Source organism: Plecotus auritus (assembly GCF_963455305.1).
Source record: "Plecotus auritus genome assembly, chromosome: 1".
Taxonomy (NCBI): domain Eukaryota; kingdom Metazoa; phylum Chordata; class Mammalia; order Chiroptera; family Vespertilionidae; genus Plecotus; species Plecotus auritus.
The window spans coordinates 200,444,749-200,465,585 of NC_137770.1; the positions used below are offsets into that span (position 1 = coordinate 200,444,749).

The 20,837-nt window shown below is 35.7% G+C and overlaps 1 protein-coding gene across 1 annotated transcript; it reads right to left on the minus strand.

The window, feature by feature from the left end:
* Window positions 1-225: 225 nt before the first annotated feature.
* ALB (albumin) lies at window positions 226-18,018 on the minus strand. The gene is made up of 15 exons (XM_080643334.1): window positions 17,735-18,018; window positions 16,853-16,910; window positions 15,846-15,978; window positions 15,154-15,365; window positions 14,269-14,401; window positions 12,988-13,085; window positions 10,872-11,001; window positions 9,490-9,704; window positions 8,207-8,339; window positions 7,012-7,109; window positions 5,368-5,506; window positions 4,334-4,557; window positions 2,608-2,740; window positions 1,912-1,979; window positions 226-702 (listed from the first exon to the last, which is right to left on the minus strand). The coding sequence occupies exons 1-14, from the start codon at window positions 17,811-17,813 to the stop codon at window positions 1,938-1,940; spliced, it is 1,827 nt and encodes a 608-aa protein (XP_080499460.1). The 5' UTR covers window positions 17,814-18,018; the 3' UTR covers window positions 226-702; window positions 1,912-1,937.
* Between the last annotated feature and the right edge of the window lie 2,819 nt (window positions 18,019-20,837).

Below are 20,837 nucleotides of genomic sequence, written 5' to 3' on the forward strand. Positions count from 1 at the left end.
ATAACATCTTGATTTTATATATATACCATCCAACTCTAACACTTCTTCAGTTCAGTATACCTTAATCACACCTTACCGTACTTTTCTCCAGATCTCCTAATTCCCTCTTCGACTAATGCTTCTACAAATTTGTTAAGTTTCTTACACTCTTCATGCACTGTCATCCTAGATTGTTACATTTCTTTTAGGGTCAGGGTTTATTTCCCAAATAAATTAACTATTTTTACAATGATCTTTAGCTTTATTGTCTCACATTTCTTAGAGGGTTCTGGAAGTAAGGGAATACCATGTTTCATATACCCTAATGGTACCACAATCTTTAGTCTTTTATTCAAAATTATAATAATGCTAAAATATTACTTTCAATGTTCATAATCCACCACTTAGAAGAGTATTAATGTTTCCTTTAACTAATTAACCCATTAGGAATGAGAAGTCCTCCTATGAAGTGGGGGAACACAGAGGAGACTTTCACAGAACCTACAAAATTTTCAAGATGGCAACTATTCTTCAAAAAATAACAGTCCTGAGCCATTATATTAGTTTTTTAATATTTTTATTAATTGCATCACAGAGAAAGGAGACAAAATATTTTAAGACATGTATGTACTTTAGAGAGACTGTTGGTTTTATACCAAAGGAGAGGAAAAACAGATGAATAAGCTTTGGGTCTTCGTTTCTCTTTCTTTCTCTCAGGATAAGCTGAAAAATAAAAGGACAATATAAGTACCGTTTGTAAAATGGCTAAATGTCAAATAGCTTAGCCTATCTTTCAGCAATTTCCAATTTTCACCAACGAAAATAAGTCAAGCTTGCCCTTGACCCATGGCAGCTGAAATCTTCTGCTGAGCTAGGGGAGCAGACACCCCACTAGGTATTGTAAAGTCCTCTCTTCATCACTGATGACTTCATACTTATTCAAAGTCACAAGTTTTCATAATCCTCAGAGTCATTTACTTAACAGCTGTTTCTTACCTACACTAATTACAAACATACAAGGTGTCTTCTCCAAGTTAACTGCCATTTAGGACTGAAACAAACCACATTTTGAAACAACCAAATTTGCAGAGACAGGAAGTTCTTCCTTGTCTAAATGCACAATATGTAGGTATTATCATGTGGCAAAGAGTAAGTTAAAGTCCAGTTAGTGGAATAAGCATCAAGGTCAGTTTGGAAAATATAGAAGGAATTAATGCTCAGAAAAATGTTGCACAATTTGTTTTTCATGAAAAAAAAGAAGTTTTATATATTTTTAATTTTCCCCAACATATTACAACCAAAATGGATAAAACATGTTTATGTTTTATCTAAATTTTAAAGTGGACCTTTTTGTCCTAAGAAGAGAAAGTCTATTAAAACTCAGCATGTTGACACAATGGAAACTTAGTAGCAGATTATTTACTATTAAGTAGGAATTCACATAGCAGATTTCTCATATTCTCCAATGACATGAATTTGTTATCGAGCTATTAAGTTGAACCTTGTGAAATCATTGTCATTCAACTTTTTTTAACCTTCAAAAATGCATGTCATCTTGCCTAATACCTGAAGTAATCCACTCTAAATCATTGCTTAGTTGAATGACTATCTACTGTATCACACTAGGTCAGAACAGGACAGTGATTAACTGTCAAGCTCTGGTTTCAATTTTCAATTGTAGCTCCACCTCTCAGAAGCTGGGTGATCCATGAGTAAAACTACTTAGTCTATGCTTTGATCTGTGATTTCATTTTCCCATCTGAAATATAAGAATTATAATGGAACTCAATTCAGAAAACTATTGTGAGAATTAAATAAGTTAATATATACAAAGACCTTAAAACAGTGATTGACACTAATTCATATGGCTCTTAGCTATTTTAATATTAACTATTGTAATTAATTTTTTAAAGAAAATCCAGAGAATATTACCTAAGATGCTTGTGAGTGTGTTGTTTTTAGGCCATGGCAGCTTGACTTGAAGCAACAAGTTTTGGACCCTGAATACAAAGAAATGAGAGATTTGGGGGAAGTATTAGCATCACTATTAGGGTAAATGAACATTTATACAGCCATTGATGATTACAAAATAATTTTCCATGTTTCACACCCTTTAATACTAGCTTAGTACTAGAATCTCTAGAAGGAAACTATGAACACCCATTGCACCCAAAGCAATAAAAACATTACTCTCAAGTTGTAGAGAAAAAATAGTAAATGACTCAGACATTTAAATATAAACTTCCCACCCGCCTGTGAAATCAAGCACTCAGATTCAACCAAATTGCAAACCAATACTTTTAAAGAAAATACTTAAATAAATTAAGGTTTTGTTTTAACGATGTCTTTACCAAAAAGATTTCAGAACTTCTGAATATTTCTATTTGAATTCATAAGTGACCCAATTTGGAAACAGAACAAATACTACAAATATCTAATAATATGCTTCAATTTAGCAGGAGATTTTTAAAAAGAATTAATTTAAGTCATTTTTTCAGACAACTGTATGTAGAAGAAAATTCCTGGGCCCCATGTATAAGTGTCCTCAGATACAGTCCCCTGAGCCCTGGCCTGATCAAGCAGCAATAAAGGGCACTATGCATATTAAAATCAAGACGACTCCAGCACCTCCTCTGCAAAGCAGGCTTCTTTGTCAGCAGCTGTGCAGCACTTCTGAAAGAAAGTTGAGAAATGCCCCATAACAGTTTTCAGTTGTTCCTCAGTTGCTTTGGGTTTGTGTTTCAACAGCTCCACAAGTGCACTGCATTTAAGTGAAATGAAAACAAAACAGGGAAATGATTACTCACATAAGAAAAACGTAGATGCTAAAGACAATAGTACTGTTGTTTGAGATCATAAGTCTTAGAGCCAGGCAACTCTGAGCTCGAGGCCCAGGCTTACCACTATAAAATTCAATATTCTTATTTCCATAAGAAGGAGAATAAGATCTACTTTCATGGGGTTGATGCAAGGTTCAAATAAAATCATCAATGTAAATTGTTCAACATCTATGGTATCAATAAATCTCTTTTCAGTTAAATCTCTAGAAATGATTATGTTATTGCATTTAGAAAGTATTCAGATTTTTAAATGTGTGCTGTGTTGAAGTTTATAGCAATTTAAGAGCTAAAAATGATCCTTAAAAGCTTAATTATTTGGACTCCATTTAAAAGTTTTTAATCAAAACCCGGCCAGCATGGCTCAGTGGTTGAGCATCAATCCACAGTTTGATTCCTGTCCAGGGCACATGCCTGGTTGTGGGCTTGATCCCCAATGTGGGGTGTGCAGGGGCAGCTGATCAATGACTCTCTCATCATTGTTGTTTCTGTCTCCCTCTCCCTTCCTCTCTGAAATCAATTTAAAATTTTTAATAATTTTTTAATCCAAGAATCTATAATTTTGGTCTTCAATTGGCCCATTCAAAATGAATATGCAGAGGCCATGGGAAACAAGACTATCCAAATTCATGGAAGCTGGTGGTCCTCTTTCATTGATGTCTGCACAGATAATAGCACTAGGGCAGTGGTCGGCAAACTCATTAGTCAACAGAGCCAAATATCAACAGTACAACGATTGAAATTTCTTTTGAGAGCCCAATTTTTTAAACTTAAACTTCTTCTAACACCACTTCTTCAAAATAGACTCGCCCAGGCCGTGGTATTTTGTGGAAGAGCCACACTCAAGGGGCCAAAGAGCCGCATGTAGCTCGCAAGCCGCAGTTTGCCGACCACGGTTAACTGGAGAGTCGTGTGAGCACAAGTTTTGCAATATTCCTCTTAAGTCTATGGCCACGATCAGAACCCACAAGACATGACAGCAACTGTACGTTGCCTATCTGACCCCTAGTGACAGCAGCAGAGAGTCATGCTTCAGAACTCGCATTTCTAGATGTTTTTCATCCAAATTCCATTCTCACAAGTTACATCTTGGAGGTTTACCTTGCCTGTGTGTTGCCATAGAACAAACAAAATAATCACTTATGCCTAGAAATAAATTCTTCTAAGACTTCTACTAACTAATTTGCTATCTTCACAATGAATCAGTTAATTGTTCAGCTTTTTCTACTGGACCTGTCCTAAGGTGTTAATCTTATTACTTATGCAGCCTTTTTCCACATAATTATTCTGAATGATTTCTATAGAAAATTATAATATAATTTTGTTGTTATTGTTTATTTTGGTAAGAGAACAAAAACCTATCCGTTTTAATTTTGACAGTTTTATCACCTTAAGGCCAATACTTAAGTTCTTTTTTTCTAAGGAATTTAATCACTACTTAAGAAAATTTTGCCCATTCAATTGACAGTTTTCCCTATCAAGATTACAAACATATGCAGGAATGAAATGCTCCTCACGTTTGTTTCTTGACTTGTTGCTCATTCTCAGGAAGTGCGCATACATCTGCATGGAAGGTGAATGTTTCAGCGTTAAATTCTTTGGGAGCATAGGTTTCATCAGCTTCCAGTGCAGAAAAGCATGGCCGTCTGCTCACCAATGACTCTGTGCAGCATTTGGTAACTCTGTCACTCACTGGTGATTTCTCGTGCGACACGCACAACCAGTTCAAGACCACGGACAGCTGAAGAACAGGGAGTAGAGCAGAAATTCAAAAAAAAAGCATAATGGAAAGTTTTCCATGAACTCCTACTTTCCAATAGACCAAAAGAAGTGTTGTATTTTAACTAGCAACACTGAATGCAAGACTGATCTCACTTGGAATATAATAAATAAAATAAACTGATGATCAAAATAGATCTTCTAGGGAACAGACTGATGAATCTCAGAGGCAAGGCAGGGGCGGGGGCGGGGGCCAGGAAGAGATTAACCAAAGAACTTGTGTGGACACAGAGAATAGTGAGGTGAAGGCCTGGGGAGGGGGCAGAAGTGGGAAGGAGGGGGTGAATGAGGGGAAATGGGGAAACATCTGTAATACTTTCAGCAATAAAGATAAATTTTTTAGAAAGTCTTTTCTCTTTTAGATGTCTGCATTTGCAGAATAATTTATGTCTACATTTGAGAAAATAATTCATTAAAATAATTTGAGGTGATTCCTAAGACATTTGTAGGAGTGGGAGAAAGCAGTCTTATACTGATACATTAAAGGGAAGACCCCCCCCCCCAAAAAAAAAGTAAAATTTTTTTAATGCTAGGATGAAGCATTAAATATTCATGGATTTTTTTCAGAATAATTTATCATCTTCAGGATCTTGTCTCAATCCTCATTCTGATGGTCAGGATGATGTAGGCAACCAAGTCCTACACACACACACACACACACACACACACACACACACACTCATTAGTTCACTCCTGCTTCTGAAAGTTAACTTTATAAATATATAAAGGAAAAATTCATCATTATTGACTTATTATATTTTAAAGGACTCACATAGTCTTCCGCACAACCCATTCTTTTTACTTCTGGAAGCTTGCAGCAGTAACTGCCCACTCTGCCTAGTTTTCTTGAGACATCCACAAGAGTTGGAGTTGACACTTGGGGTAATTTCTTTGTGTAACGAACTAAGAGCCTGTAACAAAAGACTGTGTTTTCAACCAGGCAAGAAGCTATTTTTTCTAACATAGTAGGTGAAGCAAAGAACAATTAGACAAAATCAATTACAATTATTTTCCATTCATAAAATCATCTCCATCTTTTGTTTGGTGGGGTAGAATGGGGGAAAACCTTGTTCTAAGCAACTAGGTAAGCCTAACTTTGAATTCCAGCTGTGCTGTATAATTTTAGGAAAGTGACTTAGCTTACTATAATTCAGTGACATTAATGCATTTATTAATTGCTTCATTCTTTCAATAAAACCTACTGAGAGTTTAATATGCAGGGGTGGGCTGAAGTAGATTTATAGTTGCTCATATGGAAAAAGACATGCAGCTTAGGATTATTACTACAGCTTTATTAACTCTATGTTTAGCTTACTCGCAACTGTAATGCTACTCTTGCTCACCTCTGTATAGCAGCACTGTGCTAAATTAGAAAGATATGGATGAGTTTTCTCATCTATAAAAGAGAAGATATGTACCTGACTCAATGGGAATGGTGCAGGGATTAAAAGACATAAAGTATGCCATCACCCTGGCATAAGATCTAGCATGTAACAATCCTTTATTAGGAATTCCAACCACCATTGAAAGGCAATGTATGGCTGTAATCTACTCAAGGGAAGAGACTTGTTAATTATTGCTATCCCTAGCACCCACAGTTAGAAGAGTGTTGGCATTGATCAGTAAATATCTAGCTAATGATGTATCCCTACTTGTCTTTACCTCCACAGGTAAGGCTCTATTAGATCAGGATATTATTCATCAACTCATACATTACAGTACTTCTTGAGTCACTGCTATTCAAGTCCAACTATTTGCTATTCTGGAAAGCATTGCTGTCTTTTTTTTGTCCATAAACTATTCCTTAACCTTCAGAGGGCATCCTCATTTCCTATAGCAAAATATTTAGTATTTTCCTTCCCAGTCTCAAGAGGCTAATTTTTTTAAACTGAACTCAAATATAGGTCTCTTCAACCCATGAACTATTTTATCTCTCATTCTCCATTCTTTCTTTATGAAGAGGGATTAGAAATATATACCATATTTTCATGATTACAAGTTCTATGACAGTATATATATATATATATATATATATATATATATATATATATATATATTTAAATTACAAATTGATCTCACTTATATGTGGAATCTAGTAAACAAAATAAACTGATGAATAAAATAGATCCAGAGACATGGAAACATGGAATAGACTAACGAATCTCAGAAGGCATGGGAGGAGGGCAGGAAGTGATTAACCAAAGAACATATATTCATATATGCATAAGCCATGAACACAGACAATAGTGTGGTGAAGGCCTTAGGAGAGGGGAGTGGGTTGAAGGGGTAAAATAAAGGGAAAAGAGGGGACAACTGTAAGACTCAACAATAAAGATAAATTTTTATAAAATAAATAAAATTTTAAAAACCTACAAATTGATCAAGAATGACATTAGTCAAAAACAAAAATACGTACGCATTTTGGAAGCCATACTCTCCAAGGTTTTCAAAGGTTTCACAATTTTTTGTGACTAATTCCTTTGGCTCATCCACAAGAGGCTTAAGTTCATCAAACTAAAAAATAAAAGAATTGTGTTTACAGGGTTCCACCCATGGACCAGATGCAGGATGTTTTTTGCCCCTATATGCAGACTGAGAGCCTTTTGGAATGCTTCTGCCCAAAGTCATGTAAATAAACCTTTGATGCCAAAACTGTTACAGTACATCCACACTGCATAGTATAAGTGATTAAGAATATTCAAGCTCTGGAGTGTGACTGCTGGTTTTTAAGCAAGATCATTCGACTCCTTTTCTAGTTGTGGAACTTTACTTCTGATCACCAAGTTTTAGAAACCTCACCTCTAAAACGGGGATGAAGATGGTACCAACCCAGAGAATGCTCTATAAAAACCACCTGAGCTAATGAAATTACAATAGTTCTTGGAACACAGTAAAAGCTCAATAAATTATAGCTTTGATTATAAGCACTATTATTTTTAAGCCATCTCTCCAGTTGGATCCTAAGCTCTCTGAAATAAGAGATTATATCTTGGGCATGGGATCCAGCATGGTGCCTGGCATATAGCAGGTTCTTGGTAAAGGAAAAAAATTGGAAACCACCCCACATATTGAAAATGCTAAATATCCTAAACCTGCTAAAAAATCCCATTTTAGCATAGCAAAATATATTAAAAGTCCTCCAGAACTGATTTTCTCAACTTACTAAATTTCTTGTAAGACCATTCCTAAACCTTCTCAAAAATATTTTAAAATATTCTAAATGAATAGATTTCACAACCTTCCTTAATATACCAATTTCTGATACTAGATAAATCTTGAAAGATTAATTTTCTTCATATCTAAGTTATATCACTTTAAATTAACATTTACATTTACTTTATCTTATTTTGTTCTCAGGACTGTGAAAAAAAGGAAAGATGTGGTCAATATTTTAGAAATTAGAGCTTGCTCTTTTCTGAGCCTTTTTTTTAATAGATTACTCTAGTTTTCATTAACTAGTCTATTGAGGCCATTTCCCCTAAAATGCTAAAGAGCACAAAATTGAAATGATCTCAAGAGAATATCTTAATTGCATTATATAATATATTGCTTTCTGGCATTATTTTTCTCTCTTATTGGAATCACCAGACAAAGAGCTTTGAGAAACCTACCACTTTGGAATAGCATGCATGAGCATCAGCAGTGGCACAGCACTTCTCCAATGTATTTTCATATCCCTTGGCAAGTCTCAGTAGCAATGAGACAGCATAGTCAGGATGCCTTCTTGAGTACTCATACAAAAACCTAATTAAGATGAAAATAAAATAGACTTAGTTGAACAAAGAAGCTAGAAAAATCACCTAACTAACCACAAGCATGACTCATATTCCAAAAGTTCAATTTGACCAAACTTATGCAATAAAGCTTGGTGGCTAAGGGCTAGGGTTCAGAGTAAAGCTACCTTCATTCAAATCCTTGCTCTAACACTTATTTTACTATATCACCTTAGGCAAGTTATTAAAACTATCAGAACCTTAGTTTCCTCCTCTTTAGAATGGAGATAATAATAGGATCTATCTCAGAAGGTGGATTGTGAGAAACACATGTCATAATGTGTGCATAATACACACTGGCACATATGAAATGTTTGATCAATGACACCTGTTATTATGTTTCTTTTGTTTGATTTGGACTACATCTCAGAAAGGTTCAGATAGATGATAGATAGATGATAGATAGATAGATAGATAGATAGATAGATAGATATTCTTAAATTTTTAGTTTCCTCTCTGTATGAGTGAAATCTTGAAGGGTACATAATTTTGTAAAGTATTATTTAGTGCACAGAAAGCTATTATAATCCAACAATAAAATTCAAAAGTTTATCACCACTTACTGATTACATATAATCATTTATTTTATCATTTAATTGTATGCTGCCTTGTCATGCTACTGAACATCTGCTCTTTACAAACAAATTAAAGTACCTCATAGCAGACTCCATACTTCTCTTTATACACCTATTCTGCTGTCAGATAGATACAGAGCTATGAAGATGTATGACTTATATTCATCCATATACATCATGGTAAGTTCAAGAAATACTCTTTAAATAAATAAGCTAATAATATGTATATAATTTATATATACACAAAATGTTTCTAGAGGTATTGCCAGAAATATTCCTAAGGAGCAAAGAATAAGGGGGAGGGGTGATAGAAAATTCTACTTTCTCCTCTTCTCTATTGATTGAGATTTTGCCATGAGCAGATATTATTTTATGAATATTTTAAAAACTAATTGATTTTTTCCAAAAATTTTAAAGGCTCAGAGAGGGAAGGATAAAGTAGCACTGCAGGCAACAATTGTAACAACTCCGAAGGAAAGCCTAGAACTGTTCCTAAATCCTCGGAGCCTATAAAAGCTATGAAAGGATCATTCTTTATCCACTTACGTGCCCAGGAAGACATCTTTTGCCTCCTTATAGTTTTTGCAAACATCCTTATCATCAGCAAAATCGGCACTTAATGGGGGCAAGTCACTAGGCAAATCATCATTTTCCACCTCAGCAAGGCACTGGGATTTTTCCAACACAGGTTTAGCACAACATTCCTTCAGTTTGCTGGAGATTGAATCTTGATTTTCACACATATACTTGGCAAGATCCGCCTATAAGTTGATGAAAATTGTTCAAAGTAAATTGACATCCTTATACTTTCTCTCCAGACTTTTATTATGTTGGAAGAACACATCCACTGTATTCTAAGACCATGTACATACCAACCTGCCTTCTATGAATATTTTCAGTCTATGCTCATAAATCTGGAGACTCAGAACTACTAAAATATTTCTACTTGCTTAAAAGCTAGTCAATAACTGTTATTTATTAAATTTATATTTCTACTGTTAAGGCACTTAAGTTTCAAAATTAAAACCCAATAGTAGAGGGCTGGGTGAAAAAGATGTAGGGATGAAGAAATACAAATTTGTAGTTACAAAATAGTCACAGAGATGTAAATTACAGGGAATATAGTCAATAGTATCCTAATGACTATGTGTGGGAAACATCGGAGGACTAATCTGTACTATAAAGTATATGATTTTCTAACCACTGTGCTGTACATCTGAAATTAATACAAAATAATACTAAATGTGGAGATTTTATATATATATATATATATATATGGTTTTTCCAAATATTTCCCAACATTAAATGCCTGCATTTGGAAAGCAAATAACTAAATAAAGTGTGAGGGATTTTTTGAAAATTAGTCAAGAGCATAGTCACAGGCCCAACTTACACATGTAAATTTTGTATAATCTGCCTTAAATTTTCCAGAAAGTGTTCTGAGAGATTAGGATTCTGATATTTGGTAATGTATTTACATTTTGGGAACAGAGATATCATGCTAAATATTTGTATATTAAGGGAGGATATATAGAAAAAAGTTACATGATATGCAAAGGTCTCTTCAGATACCAACTCTAATCCAATTCTACCCATGTCCCAAAAATTTTTCTTAGTAAACTACCTTTGCAGCTGTCCTACTTCAGTCTAAACTTTTGTTCTCAGAATACAACTGAAAGGAATTAGAAATGAGTGAATGTATTTATCAGATCATTTTGTGAGTGGGATGGCCAGGTTTATAAAAAAATAAATAAATAAATAAATAAATAAATAAATAAATAATAACATGCCACAAGGCAGGGAAAGAATTGAGCATATTAGACATAGAAGATAATTTCAGTTCATTGTTAGCGGTCACCAATTATACTAAGCAAATTCGTTGTACCCACTGAAGCATGTTACCAAAGAGAATACTGAGGATTCCTTACCCTGTCATCTGCACATTCAAGCAAGTCACCTGCGCAGCATTCCTTATGGACTTTGGTAAGATCTGACACCAGTTTGGAAACCTCCATAAAGTCAGCATTGGGAAATTTCTGGCTCATGCGAGCAACGGACCTAAAAAGAAAATTCACCCATCACAATTTATTAACATCCAATATTTTATGTGAAAGCACTAGGAAAATACTACTTTTAAGAAGAAAATTCAGAACAAATTGACATATAGAAATAATTTATAAAATTCGTTCATTCTTATTTTAGTGCTATTTATAAATTAAATTGTTATCTTAGGGCAAAATGTTTCTTTAGGGCAGAATTCTCTATTCTAAGAGTGTGTGGTGGGTAGAAAAAAGTCAGCGATTCATAAAATCAGAAATCAAAAAGGCATTCTGAAAGAGGTGACATCTGAGAAGCATCAGGTTTGGAGCCCATATCTGACTTCCAGATATGACTTTATTGCTTATGATCAGTGTGATCCTAGGATAGTTACTTAGATTCTCTGAGCTTTAGCCCTGGAGAGACACACAGCATGCTGCATCAAAGGATTGTTGTGAGAATTAGACTAGATGATGCATAGGAAAGCATTTTTTAAACTGGAAAGGGCCACACAAACTCCAGTTATCTTTGTTACCAATAAAAAGCCTTCTTCCTGAGTTCCAAAGCACACTGAGAAAATGAATTTCATATCTTTTCAAGATTAGAGAGTCTAACATATTTTTACCAAGAAATTGATCGAGCATGGTCTCTAAGCCTGATGACAAGATGTGAAAGGCTAATATCTACAAGCTTTCACAAATCATTTCAGACTTGCCTAAATCTGATAAAAGATACTTCTTCGCCAAAACCAGTCACAGCCTGTTTAATTGTGCATTGTTTCACACTGGATGATTTTGTTTAACTATTTGTTAGATTTTAATGTGTAGATGATAGAGGTGACAAGCAAAGATAGTACAAATGATGGTTTTTAGAAACCTTGCAAAATGTCTGTTATTCTATCTTCTGTTCATGTTGATTAGCTGTTGACAAGCAAATGAGGAATTGGGATGAGGGTAGGAAGGGGGTTCTTGGCTCCTAGAACCAGCTAAGTAATATAAAAATAGAAGTCCAGGCAAAAACAAGAAATTAAGAATGGAGCTGGAACTATGAGAAAATGGTAAGTGATCTTGATGGCTAAATTTAATTATCACAACTTAAAAAACAAGCAGATAGTTTCAGATAATTGCAGGGGGCTGGAGGAGAAAAAATTAAATAACAGACCCTGACTACAAGAGTATAAAAATCATGGACCATTAGAATAAAATCCCTATTAAAAAGGTGAAGGGATTAAGTACAAAATGGTAGTAACAGAATAATCACAGGGACATAAAGTACAGCTTGGGGAATATAGTCAACAATATTCTAATAACTAAGTTTTATTGGGATGATCACTTAGTTAAGTTATAATGTCTAATCGCTGGGGTACATATGAAACTAATATAATATTGTACTAGTATGTGAACTATAATTGAAAAATAAAAATTATTTTTAAAAAAGAATAAGACCTCTAGTCTTTAGAAGTAAATGGGAGTTTAAATAACTATCATAGAATTACCAAAAAAAATCATCTAATTTTTTTACTACTTTGAAAACATATAATAAAAATAATGATGAATTGTCAATTATGCTCTGATTTTTCACTTCTGTTAAATTTCTGACTTTTAGATAACAAGAAGGATATACATGAAAGCACTGTGTAAAAACTCATATAAATGTTCCCTGGCCAGATGGCTCAGTTAGTTGGAGCATTATCCCATGCCCCAAAGAGTTTCAACTTGATTCCTGATCAGGTCACATAACTAGGTAGCAGGTGTCTTCCCTGATTGGGAAAGCACTGATCTATGTTTCTCTCTCACATCGATGTCTCTCTCTCTCTCTCTCTCTCTCTCTCTCTCTCTCTCCCTCTCTCTCTCTCCCTCTCTTCCTCTCTTGCTAAAAAAAAATCAATAAAAACATACCCTCACGTGAAGATTAAGAAAAAAAAAAACTCATATGAAAGTACAATTTTGTCAACTGAACCATCATCATTTACATCATTATAAAATACAAAAACTAAATTTTAAATACCATGCTTTGAAAGCTCTGTCTCCGAATTTCTGGAGACTGGAGCACTTCAGTCTCTGTCTGGCACCTGAAACCATTACTTTTTCCTTCAAGGCATCCATCTGCAAAAAGAAATAATTTTGAAAATATATTTTAAAACTCTATATAAAACACCCCTTCATAAGTTCAGATAAGACTATAACAAATTAAATTTTAAAGACATATTGTACACCTAAATTCCCATGTATTCACCCTTGGCAAATAATTAATTTGCTGTGTAGTGAGAGGAAAAATCAGTCTGGTCATCGTGGATGCCCCTAGGTAGTGAACAACCAGCATGGGGGCATGGTCAGGGAAGAGGGAACTGAAGAGAATGGTAGAAGAACAGAGTACAATAACATCCCAGGGAATATAATTTTACTGATTTCTTAATTTTGCATAAATTCATTTCAATCCCTCCTTCACCAACTCTCACATCAATAAACTGCCTAGAAAAGATGATGAGTACATAATAAATATTTATGGAATGAATGAATAAACCAGGCTTCTAGAAGCAGTGAAATCCTCCACTTTGAATTCCTCCACAATAGGAAAGATTCATGAAAAGATAAACAAAAACTGTGGCCCTTTGCTGTGCAATTTTACAAATGAGTTTATCCTATATAATAAAAGGCTAATATGCAAATTGCCCAAACAGCAGAATGACCGGTCACTATGACCCACACTGACCACCAGGAGGCAGACGCCCAACGCAGGAGCTGCCCCCTGGTGTTCATTGCTCTCCCACAGGAGGAGCACCGCTCAGCCTGAAGCTGGGCCCCAGGATGGCAAGTGCAGCAGTGGTGGTGGGAGCCTCTCCTGCCTCTGCGACAGTGCTAAGGATGTCCAACTGCCGGCTTGAGCTCACTCCCCGCCGGGAGTGGGCCTAAGCTGTCAGTTGGACATCCCCCAAAGGCTCTTGGACTGCAAGAGGGCACAGGCCAGGCTGAGGGACACCCTCCCCTCCCCCACAAGTGCATGAATTTCGTGCACTGGACCTCTAGTTTCACTATAAAAAGAAGAGGGTATTTAGACACATACACAGTGGTTCTCTATGAGATCTGCTGGGGTAAAACTTAGAAGGAGGAATGAGGATGGCATAGACCTTCAACGAGGGTAAAAAATCTTTGGGGTGAATAAAGTAGGGAAGGCTTTTTTGACCAAGTAAAGTTTATATCAGAGACTTAGGTACCCTACATCTATCCATAAAGTGTCCCAAATCTGAGGTTTGAGTCTGCACTGGCTCTTCTGTTCTGCTGGACATACCTTTGGGCCCAGGCAGGCAGCTTTATCAGCAGCTGCGCAGCATTCTGTCAAAACTCCTTTATATTCTTGAGTATAGTAAAGGAGCTCTGGGCCATAAAAGAAAGGATGTCTCCTGGCAACTTCATATAAGTACCTAAAATTTTAAAAAGAATAACAGGCAGTCATTTTCTCTGTAGCAGACAGTATTACAGGGACAATTATTATCAACAATTTCCCTAGAAACTCCAAAACTCAAGGACTTCTAAATTATCAATTAAACCAATTTGCACATGATGACCCTGCCTTTGTCATAATTTAAGTCAATAAAAAGATTAAAGTTATATGCACATATATAAAGTAAAATTAAGTTAATTCTGACAATAAGCAAAGTTAATTCTGGCAATAACTAGATGAAGTTAATTCATAATATTTTAATGTGGACACCCCTAAGTAATGAACAACCATCATGCGAGCATTGCCAGGGAAAAGGGTGCTGTTAATGTTTTCCATACAGATCATATCCTGTTTCAATGAATTCCAATCGATGATTGATCAAATTCTTTATTGTGTAAAATTTTATAGCATTAAATAGTATTTCTTTGAATTTGTCATTAGAACAAAAGCTTCTAAGACTTAATGTTGAAAATATTTTTATTGTAGTTGTTATAATGAGTCTTGACCTATTTTATAATTTTTAATGTTGAAGCACAAATATCTGATTCCTGCCCTGGGTGGGTGGCTCAGTTGGCGGGAGCACCCTCTCCCACACCAAAGTTGGGGGGGCAGGGTGGTTTGATTCTGCAGGCAACCAATCAATGTCTCTCTCTTTCTCTCTCCCTTTTTCAAACTCTCTATAATCAATAAAAATGTATCCTCTGGTGAGGATTAAACAATCTGATTACTTACTTTCCCAACAACCTCTGTTCATTTTCCTTAAAGGCAGTGCACATTGCCTCGGGTTCTGGTCTCACCAATGGAGGCAGGTTTGGGCTATCATCTTTGTGTTTCAGGAAGCATTCGTTTCTCTCCGGTTCTTGTTTTTCACAGCAGTCAGCCATGTCACCATAGGTGTCACGAAGAGATGCGACCGTGCACAATTTATCTCCGAAAAGGGTGTGCTAAATGGAAGACAGAGGCTTCAAATTGCTAGGCAGTGTTTATTTTCTTTACACCCAAAGAACAGTATTAAAAATGTTATATACTGGTAAATCTTGGTGAGGAAATATTACCACCCACTTTTTTCTCAGGTTTAGAGAGTTTCCCCTGACTTGATAATCTATGTGTAATTTTTTAAGAAGTAATTATCACACTGTTAGTTACAGTGGATAAAATAGAAGGGCACATTAGAGAAGAAAGTGTATTTAAATCCACTATGATAATTGTGTGTGATCTCAATAAAGAAAAGCTTTAGAACTATAGGCATAGCTAGAATGTCTCTATCATAGAAGAAATGATGGCTCTGCCCATTTGTGAGTGTTGCTTACAAATATAGTCATTTAATAATAATAGAGAAAGCCAAAATGGGGTGTTTTCCCTTTGTAGTGCTCAGGGTTACTTAAAATAAGAAGAAATAACATTCAAAATCACAATGTACTTACAAGTGACTTGTCACAATTTTCACCTGATTCATCAGCTGCACAAGTTTTTGCAAACTCAGTTACTTCATTTGCTAACTTTACATGGTCTTCAAATGGGCATTGCTGGAGAAACTGAGCAAAGGTAACCAGCACCCTGAAACACAGGACATAAAAAAAATTGGTATAATAAAACTTTAATATAAAATAGGTTGCTATGCTAGAGAACAAATAGGTTGCTATGCTAGAGAACAAATGTTCTATAGTATTTTTTGCATCTTGCTATTATCCTGAAAGACTATTCACATCAGCAATCATCTGAGGCCTAAACAGGTATATGTGGTTTTTTAAGCAAAGAGGATATGTGTTTCCACCATATTTAAGTATATATATGAGTAGATAAATACATACAGAGCAAGCAAGCAACATGCATTTTAAATAGGTATAATTGTTAAGATGAGGGGCATTACACAGGCCGCTGTACTATTTAAAACTAAAAAACAAAAAGCATACACACATCTCCTTTAATCAGGCTATAGAATGAAATTGAACTTTAAAAAATAAACTATTTTCTCACTTTATTAAATTAAAAACATATTAAAATGCTCTCTAGAAATGACAGATCTATTTGCTAGGTAAAGGAATCTGAGAGTGTTCTGGGAAAGGAACTGTATTTTAAAGTCTTTCCCCTCAATCAAGCTTATGTAAGAGTTCCAGAGCTGCTACACTTCCCCATACAGTAGCCATCAGCCACGTGTAACTATACAGATAAATTAATTAAAATTAAATACAATTTAAACTTTCGATTCTCAGTTGCACTTGCCAAGTTCAAAGTTCTCAACAACCATGTGTGGCCAGTGGCTAGCACATTGGTCAACACTGATATGGCTTATTTTCATGAATGCAGAAAATTCTACTGGACAATACTGTTCTAGCGTCTGGACTCTGATGACAGGGAAATGTAAGAACTTCAGAATAATAACCAATCCTGTTAGAAGCATTAAATTTGACTCTTCAATATTGTAACTTACAGGCCTCTGAAATATTCTTCTCCCAAATCCTTAAACCGATGAGCAACCTCACTCTTGTCTGTGGGGGAAAAAGATTTGTTTAAATACTGAAGAAAGCAACTGGTTATGATATTACTTTTTATGTTTCTTTCCATTTGACTTAGTATTCATTTGCTTGAAAATATTGGGATCACAGTGAACTATTTCTTCTGCTTTTAAACAAGAGATGTTCAATCACCAATGATACTATTTGAAAAATCATTAAATATTTATAGCTTTATATTCAAAGTTGGATAAGACATAATGCTACTGAGAGTACCGTATGAAGGAAAAAATATAAACACAAATTTTATTTATAAGACTAGCAACACAGGTTGTGTTTTTTTAATGCATCAAGGTGCAATGGATAGGGCTTTGGCAATTTTGAGTTATGAATTCTATCTTCAACTAATTCTGTGAAGTTTAAGTCCCTCTATGTCCCATCATATGCAAAGGGAAATGAGAGTCACTAAACAATCCCCACCTTTTTCTTTTTTTAAAATATATTTTATTGATTTTTTTTACAGAGAGGAAGGGAGAGGGATAGAGAGTTAGAAACATCTATGAGAGAGAAACATCGATCAGCTGCCTCCTGCACACTCCCCACTGGGTATGTGCCTGCAACCAAGGTACATGCCCTTGAGTCCGCAGGCTGATGCTCTATCCACTGAACCAAACCGGTTAGGGCTCCCTACTTTTTTCACTTAGGATAACTTCCTAAAGGTTCACAAATACAAAATATTGTCACAGTCTAAAAATTAATGCTAAAGGAAATCTTACTTCTTTAAAGATGCAGGGTTTACTGAAATTTTTTTTACTGGTAAAATAAAATAAATTTGAACAATAGAAAAATAGAATTCTTACGTGCATCTCGACGAAACACACCCCTGGAGTAAGCAGAGCTGAAAAGAAAGAGAACACAAATAAAGGTTACCCCCTTCATCGTGCCAAAGGCTTGTGGGGTTGAAGGGAAGGTAGGATGAATGGAGAGAAATTAGCACTAATATACTTCTTTAACCGATCATTGTAGATTATTAACTAGACTCATCTTTGTATTTCATTGGCTCTCAACTGATTACAAAATTCATAATGTTCTTGCCAAAAAATTGTTTGACTAAATCCCTTGCGTATGTTTGCCATCTGGACCTGTTTTCTCCACAAGACCTTGTCAGTTCATTCAAGTTATGTAAAATATCTTATCAAATTTTACCTAAGAGTTTAAACAATCTCTACCTATCATTCATCACCATGTTCTTTGTCTGTGATTTACCATTTGAACATTTTAGTTTTTAATATTTGCAAAAATTTAGCCAAACCAATGACACAGTATGGGAACAAGACATACTAAAAGAGCTAAGCTCTGAACCATATATATTACGAATTCAAGTATGATTTTATAATGAATAATGGAACCAGACTTGCCCTTTAGGTCACAAATGAATAGAAATAAAAGAATGTCTGCCTATGAACCTATTTCCATTGGAGAAATCTTAAATTAGAATAGAAAACAGAAAACTATTCTAATTTTCTAAATAGAGAAAATGATTCCCTTTTGGGGATAAATTCCCAGCTTTTCTTTAGCTTCTGAGAAAGAGTAAGTACCTTTTATTTGAAGCTGCTGTCTAGCCCTAGTGTTTTTTTTTAATGAGTTTTCAGGAAAGACTTGATCAAACAGGAAATTCTTATAATTCGGTACAATCCTATTAATAAAGGCGGAATTTGCAAATTGACTGTCACTTCATGACAAAGATGGCAGCTCCCACAGCCAATAAAGAGGGAATATGCAAATTGGCGTAACAAAGATGGTGGCGGCCAGGATGGGACACTTGTGTCATCGCCATGGTGACAACGCAGGTGTTCCACCCCACCCCGGATGCTCCGGGCCTCTAGGAAGCACACAGGGAGCTACAGGAGAGTGGCAGGGCCGGAGCAAAGGCGAAAGGCAACAGCCAGAGCAAAGGCCCTGGTCCTGGGTGCCGGAGGGAAACCGGTGCCCACAGCCAGGGGAAGGAAGGCCTATTCTTGCACAAATCTTTGTGCATTGGGCCTCTAGTTGTATTACTAATTCTCAAAATTAGCCTTTGTCATTCACACCTATACTTTGTGCATATGTTTCATTTAATAAATGAAAAGAATAATATTTGTTTTTCCATCTACTTTGCACTGCAATATCATATTGTAATACAATAGTAAAGAGGGAAAACCATGCCCTAACTGGTTTGGCTCAGTGAATAGAGCGTCAGCCTGTGGACTGAAGGGTCCCAGGTTCAATTCCAGTCAAGGGCATGTACCTTGGTTTTGGGCACATCCCCAGTAGGGGGTGTGCAGGAGGCAGCTGATCGATGTGTCTCTCTCATTGATGTTTCTAACTCTCTCTCCCTCTCCCTTCCTCTCTGTAAAAAAATCGATAAAATATATTTTTTAAAAAAGAGGGAAAACCAAAATAAGTCATTCATGATTTTAGAAGCTGATCATGGATTTTCCTGTGCTCCATGAAGATCCCATAGTTCTCAAATATAAAAATGAGAACTCTTGAATCTTTCCCTACATTACCAATAAGGTGTATTCCTTGTATATATCCTTATTAAAGATTAATAAATGGTTATAAAATTAAAATATTTTATTCTTTTTTTTATTTTATTGATATTTTACAGAGAGGAAGGGAGAGGGATAGAGAGCTAGAAACATCGATGAGAGAGAAACATCGATCAGCTGCCTCCTGCACACCCCCTACTGGGGATGTGCCCGCAACCAAGGTACATGCCCTTGACCGGAATCGAACCCGGGACCCTTCAGTCCACAGGCTGACGCTCTATCCACTGAGCCAAACTGGTTTCGGCATTTTATTCTTAATATTATCTTCATTCTTAAAATCTATCTTAATTAATAAGCAATGCTTTAACATTTACATTTTGTGGATTCCTAAAGTAAGAATTCCAACATTTTTTCTACTATGCAAATGTATTCTATACTGAGAAGAATAAACCACATAAATGTTAGTTATTTCTAGATACTCTGTTTTTCAAGCTTTTATTTTTTTATTTTTTTATTGTTTAAAGTATTACGTATAGTAGTACATATATCTCCTTTTTTTTCCCCTTTGACCATCCCCCTGCCTCCCCTATCCCTTGATGCATGCCCTCATCCCACCCCACCCCCAGTGTCTTGTGTCCATTGGTGTGCTTATATGCATGCATACAAGTCCTTTGGTTGATCTCTTTCCTCCCCTCCCCAACACTCCCCAGCTTCCCGCTGTAATTTGACAGTCTGTTGGGTGCTTTACTGCCTCTGTATCTATCTTTTGGTTCATCAGGTTATAATGTTCTTTATTTTCCATAAATGAGTGAGATCATGTGGTATATTTCTTTCATTGCCTGGCTTATTTCACTTAACATAATGCTCTCCAGATCCATCCATGCTGCTGCAAATGGTAAGAATTCCTTCTTTTTTATAGCAGCATAGTATTCCATTGTGTAGATGTACCATAGTTTTCTAATCCACTCATCTGCTGATGGGCATTAGGCTGTTTCCAAATCTTAGCTATTGTAAATTGTGCTGCTATGAACATAGGGGTGCATATATCTTTTCTGATTGGTGTTTCTAGTTTCTTGGGATATATTCCTAGAAGTAGGATTACTGGATCAAATGGGAGTTCCATTTTTAGTTTTTTGAGGAAACTCCATACTGTTCTCCACAGTGGCAGCACCAGTCCGCATTCCCACCAGCAGTGCACGAGGGTTCCTTTTTCTCCGCATCCTTGCCAGCACTTGTCTTTTGTTGATTTGATGATGATTGCTATTCTGACAGGTGTGAGATGGTACCTCATTGTCATTTTGATTTGCATCTCTCCTATAATTAGTGACTTTGAGCATGTTTTCATATGTCTCTTGGCCTTCCTTCTGTCTTCTTTTGAAAAGATTCTATTTAGGTCCATTGCCCATTGTTTTATTGGATCGTTTATCTTCCT

Coding starts and splice junctions, on each gene's coding strand:
- ALB (XM_080643334.1), bottom strand. CDS start 17,813: ATGAAGGGGGTAACCTTTATTTGTGTTCTCTTTCTTTTCAGCTCTGCT. Junction 11,002..12,987: donor GACAGAGCTTTCAAAGCATG/GTATTTAAAATT, acceptor TTTTCTTTTTAG/GTCCGTTGCTCGCATGAGCC. Junction 9,705..10,871: donor TTGAATGTGCAGATGACAGG/GTAAGGAATCCT, acceptor ATCAACTTATAG/GCGGATCTTGCCAAGTATAT.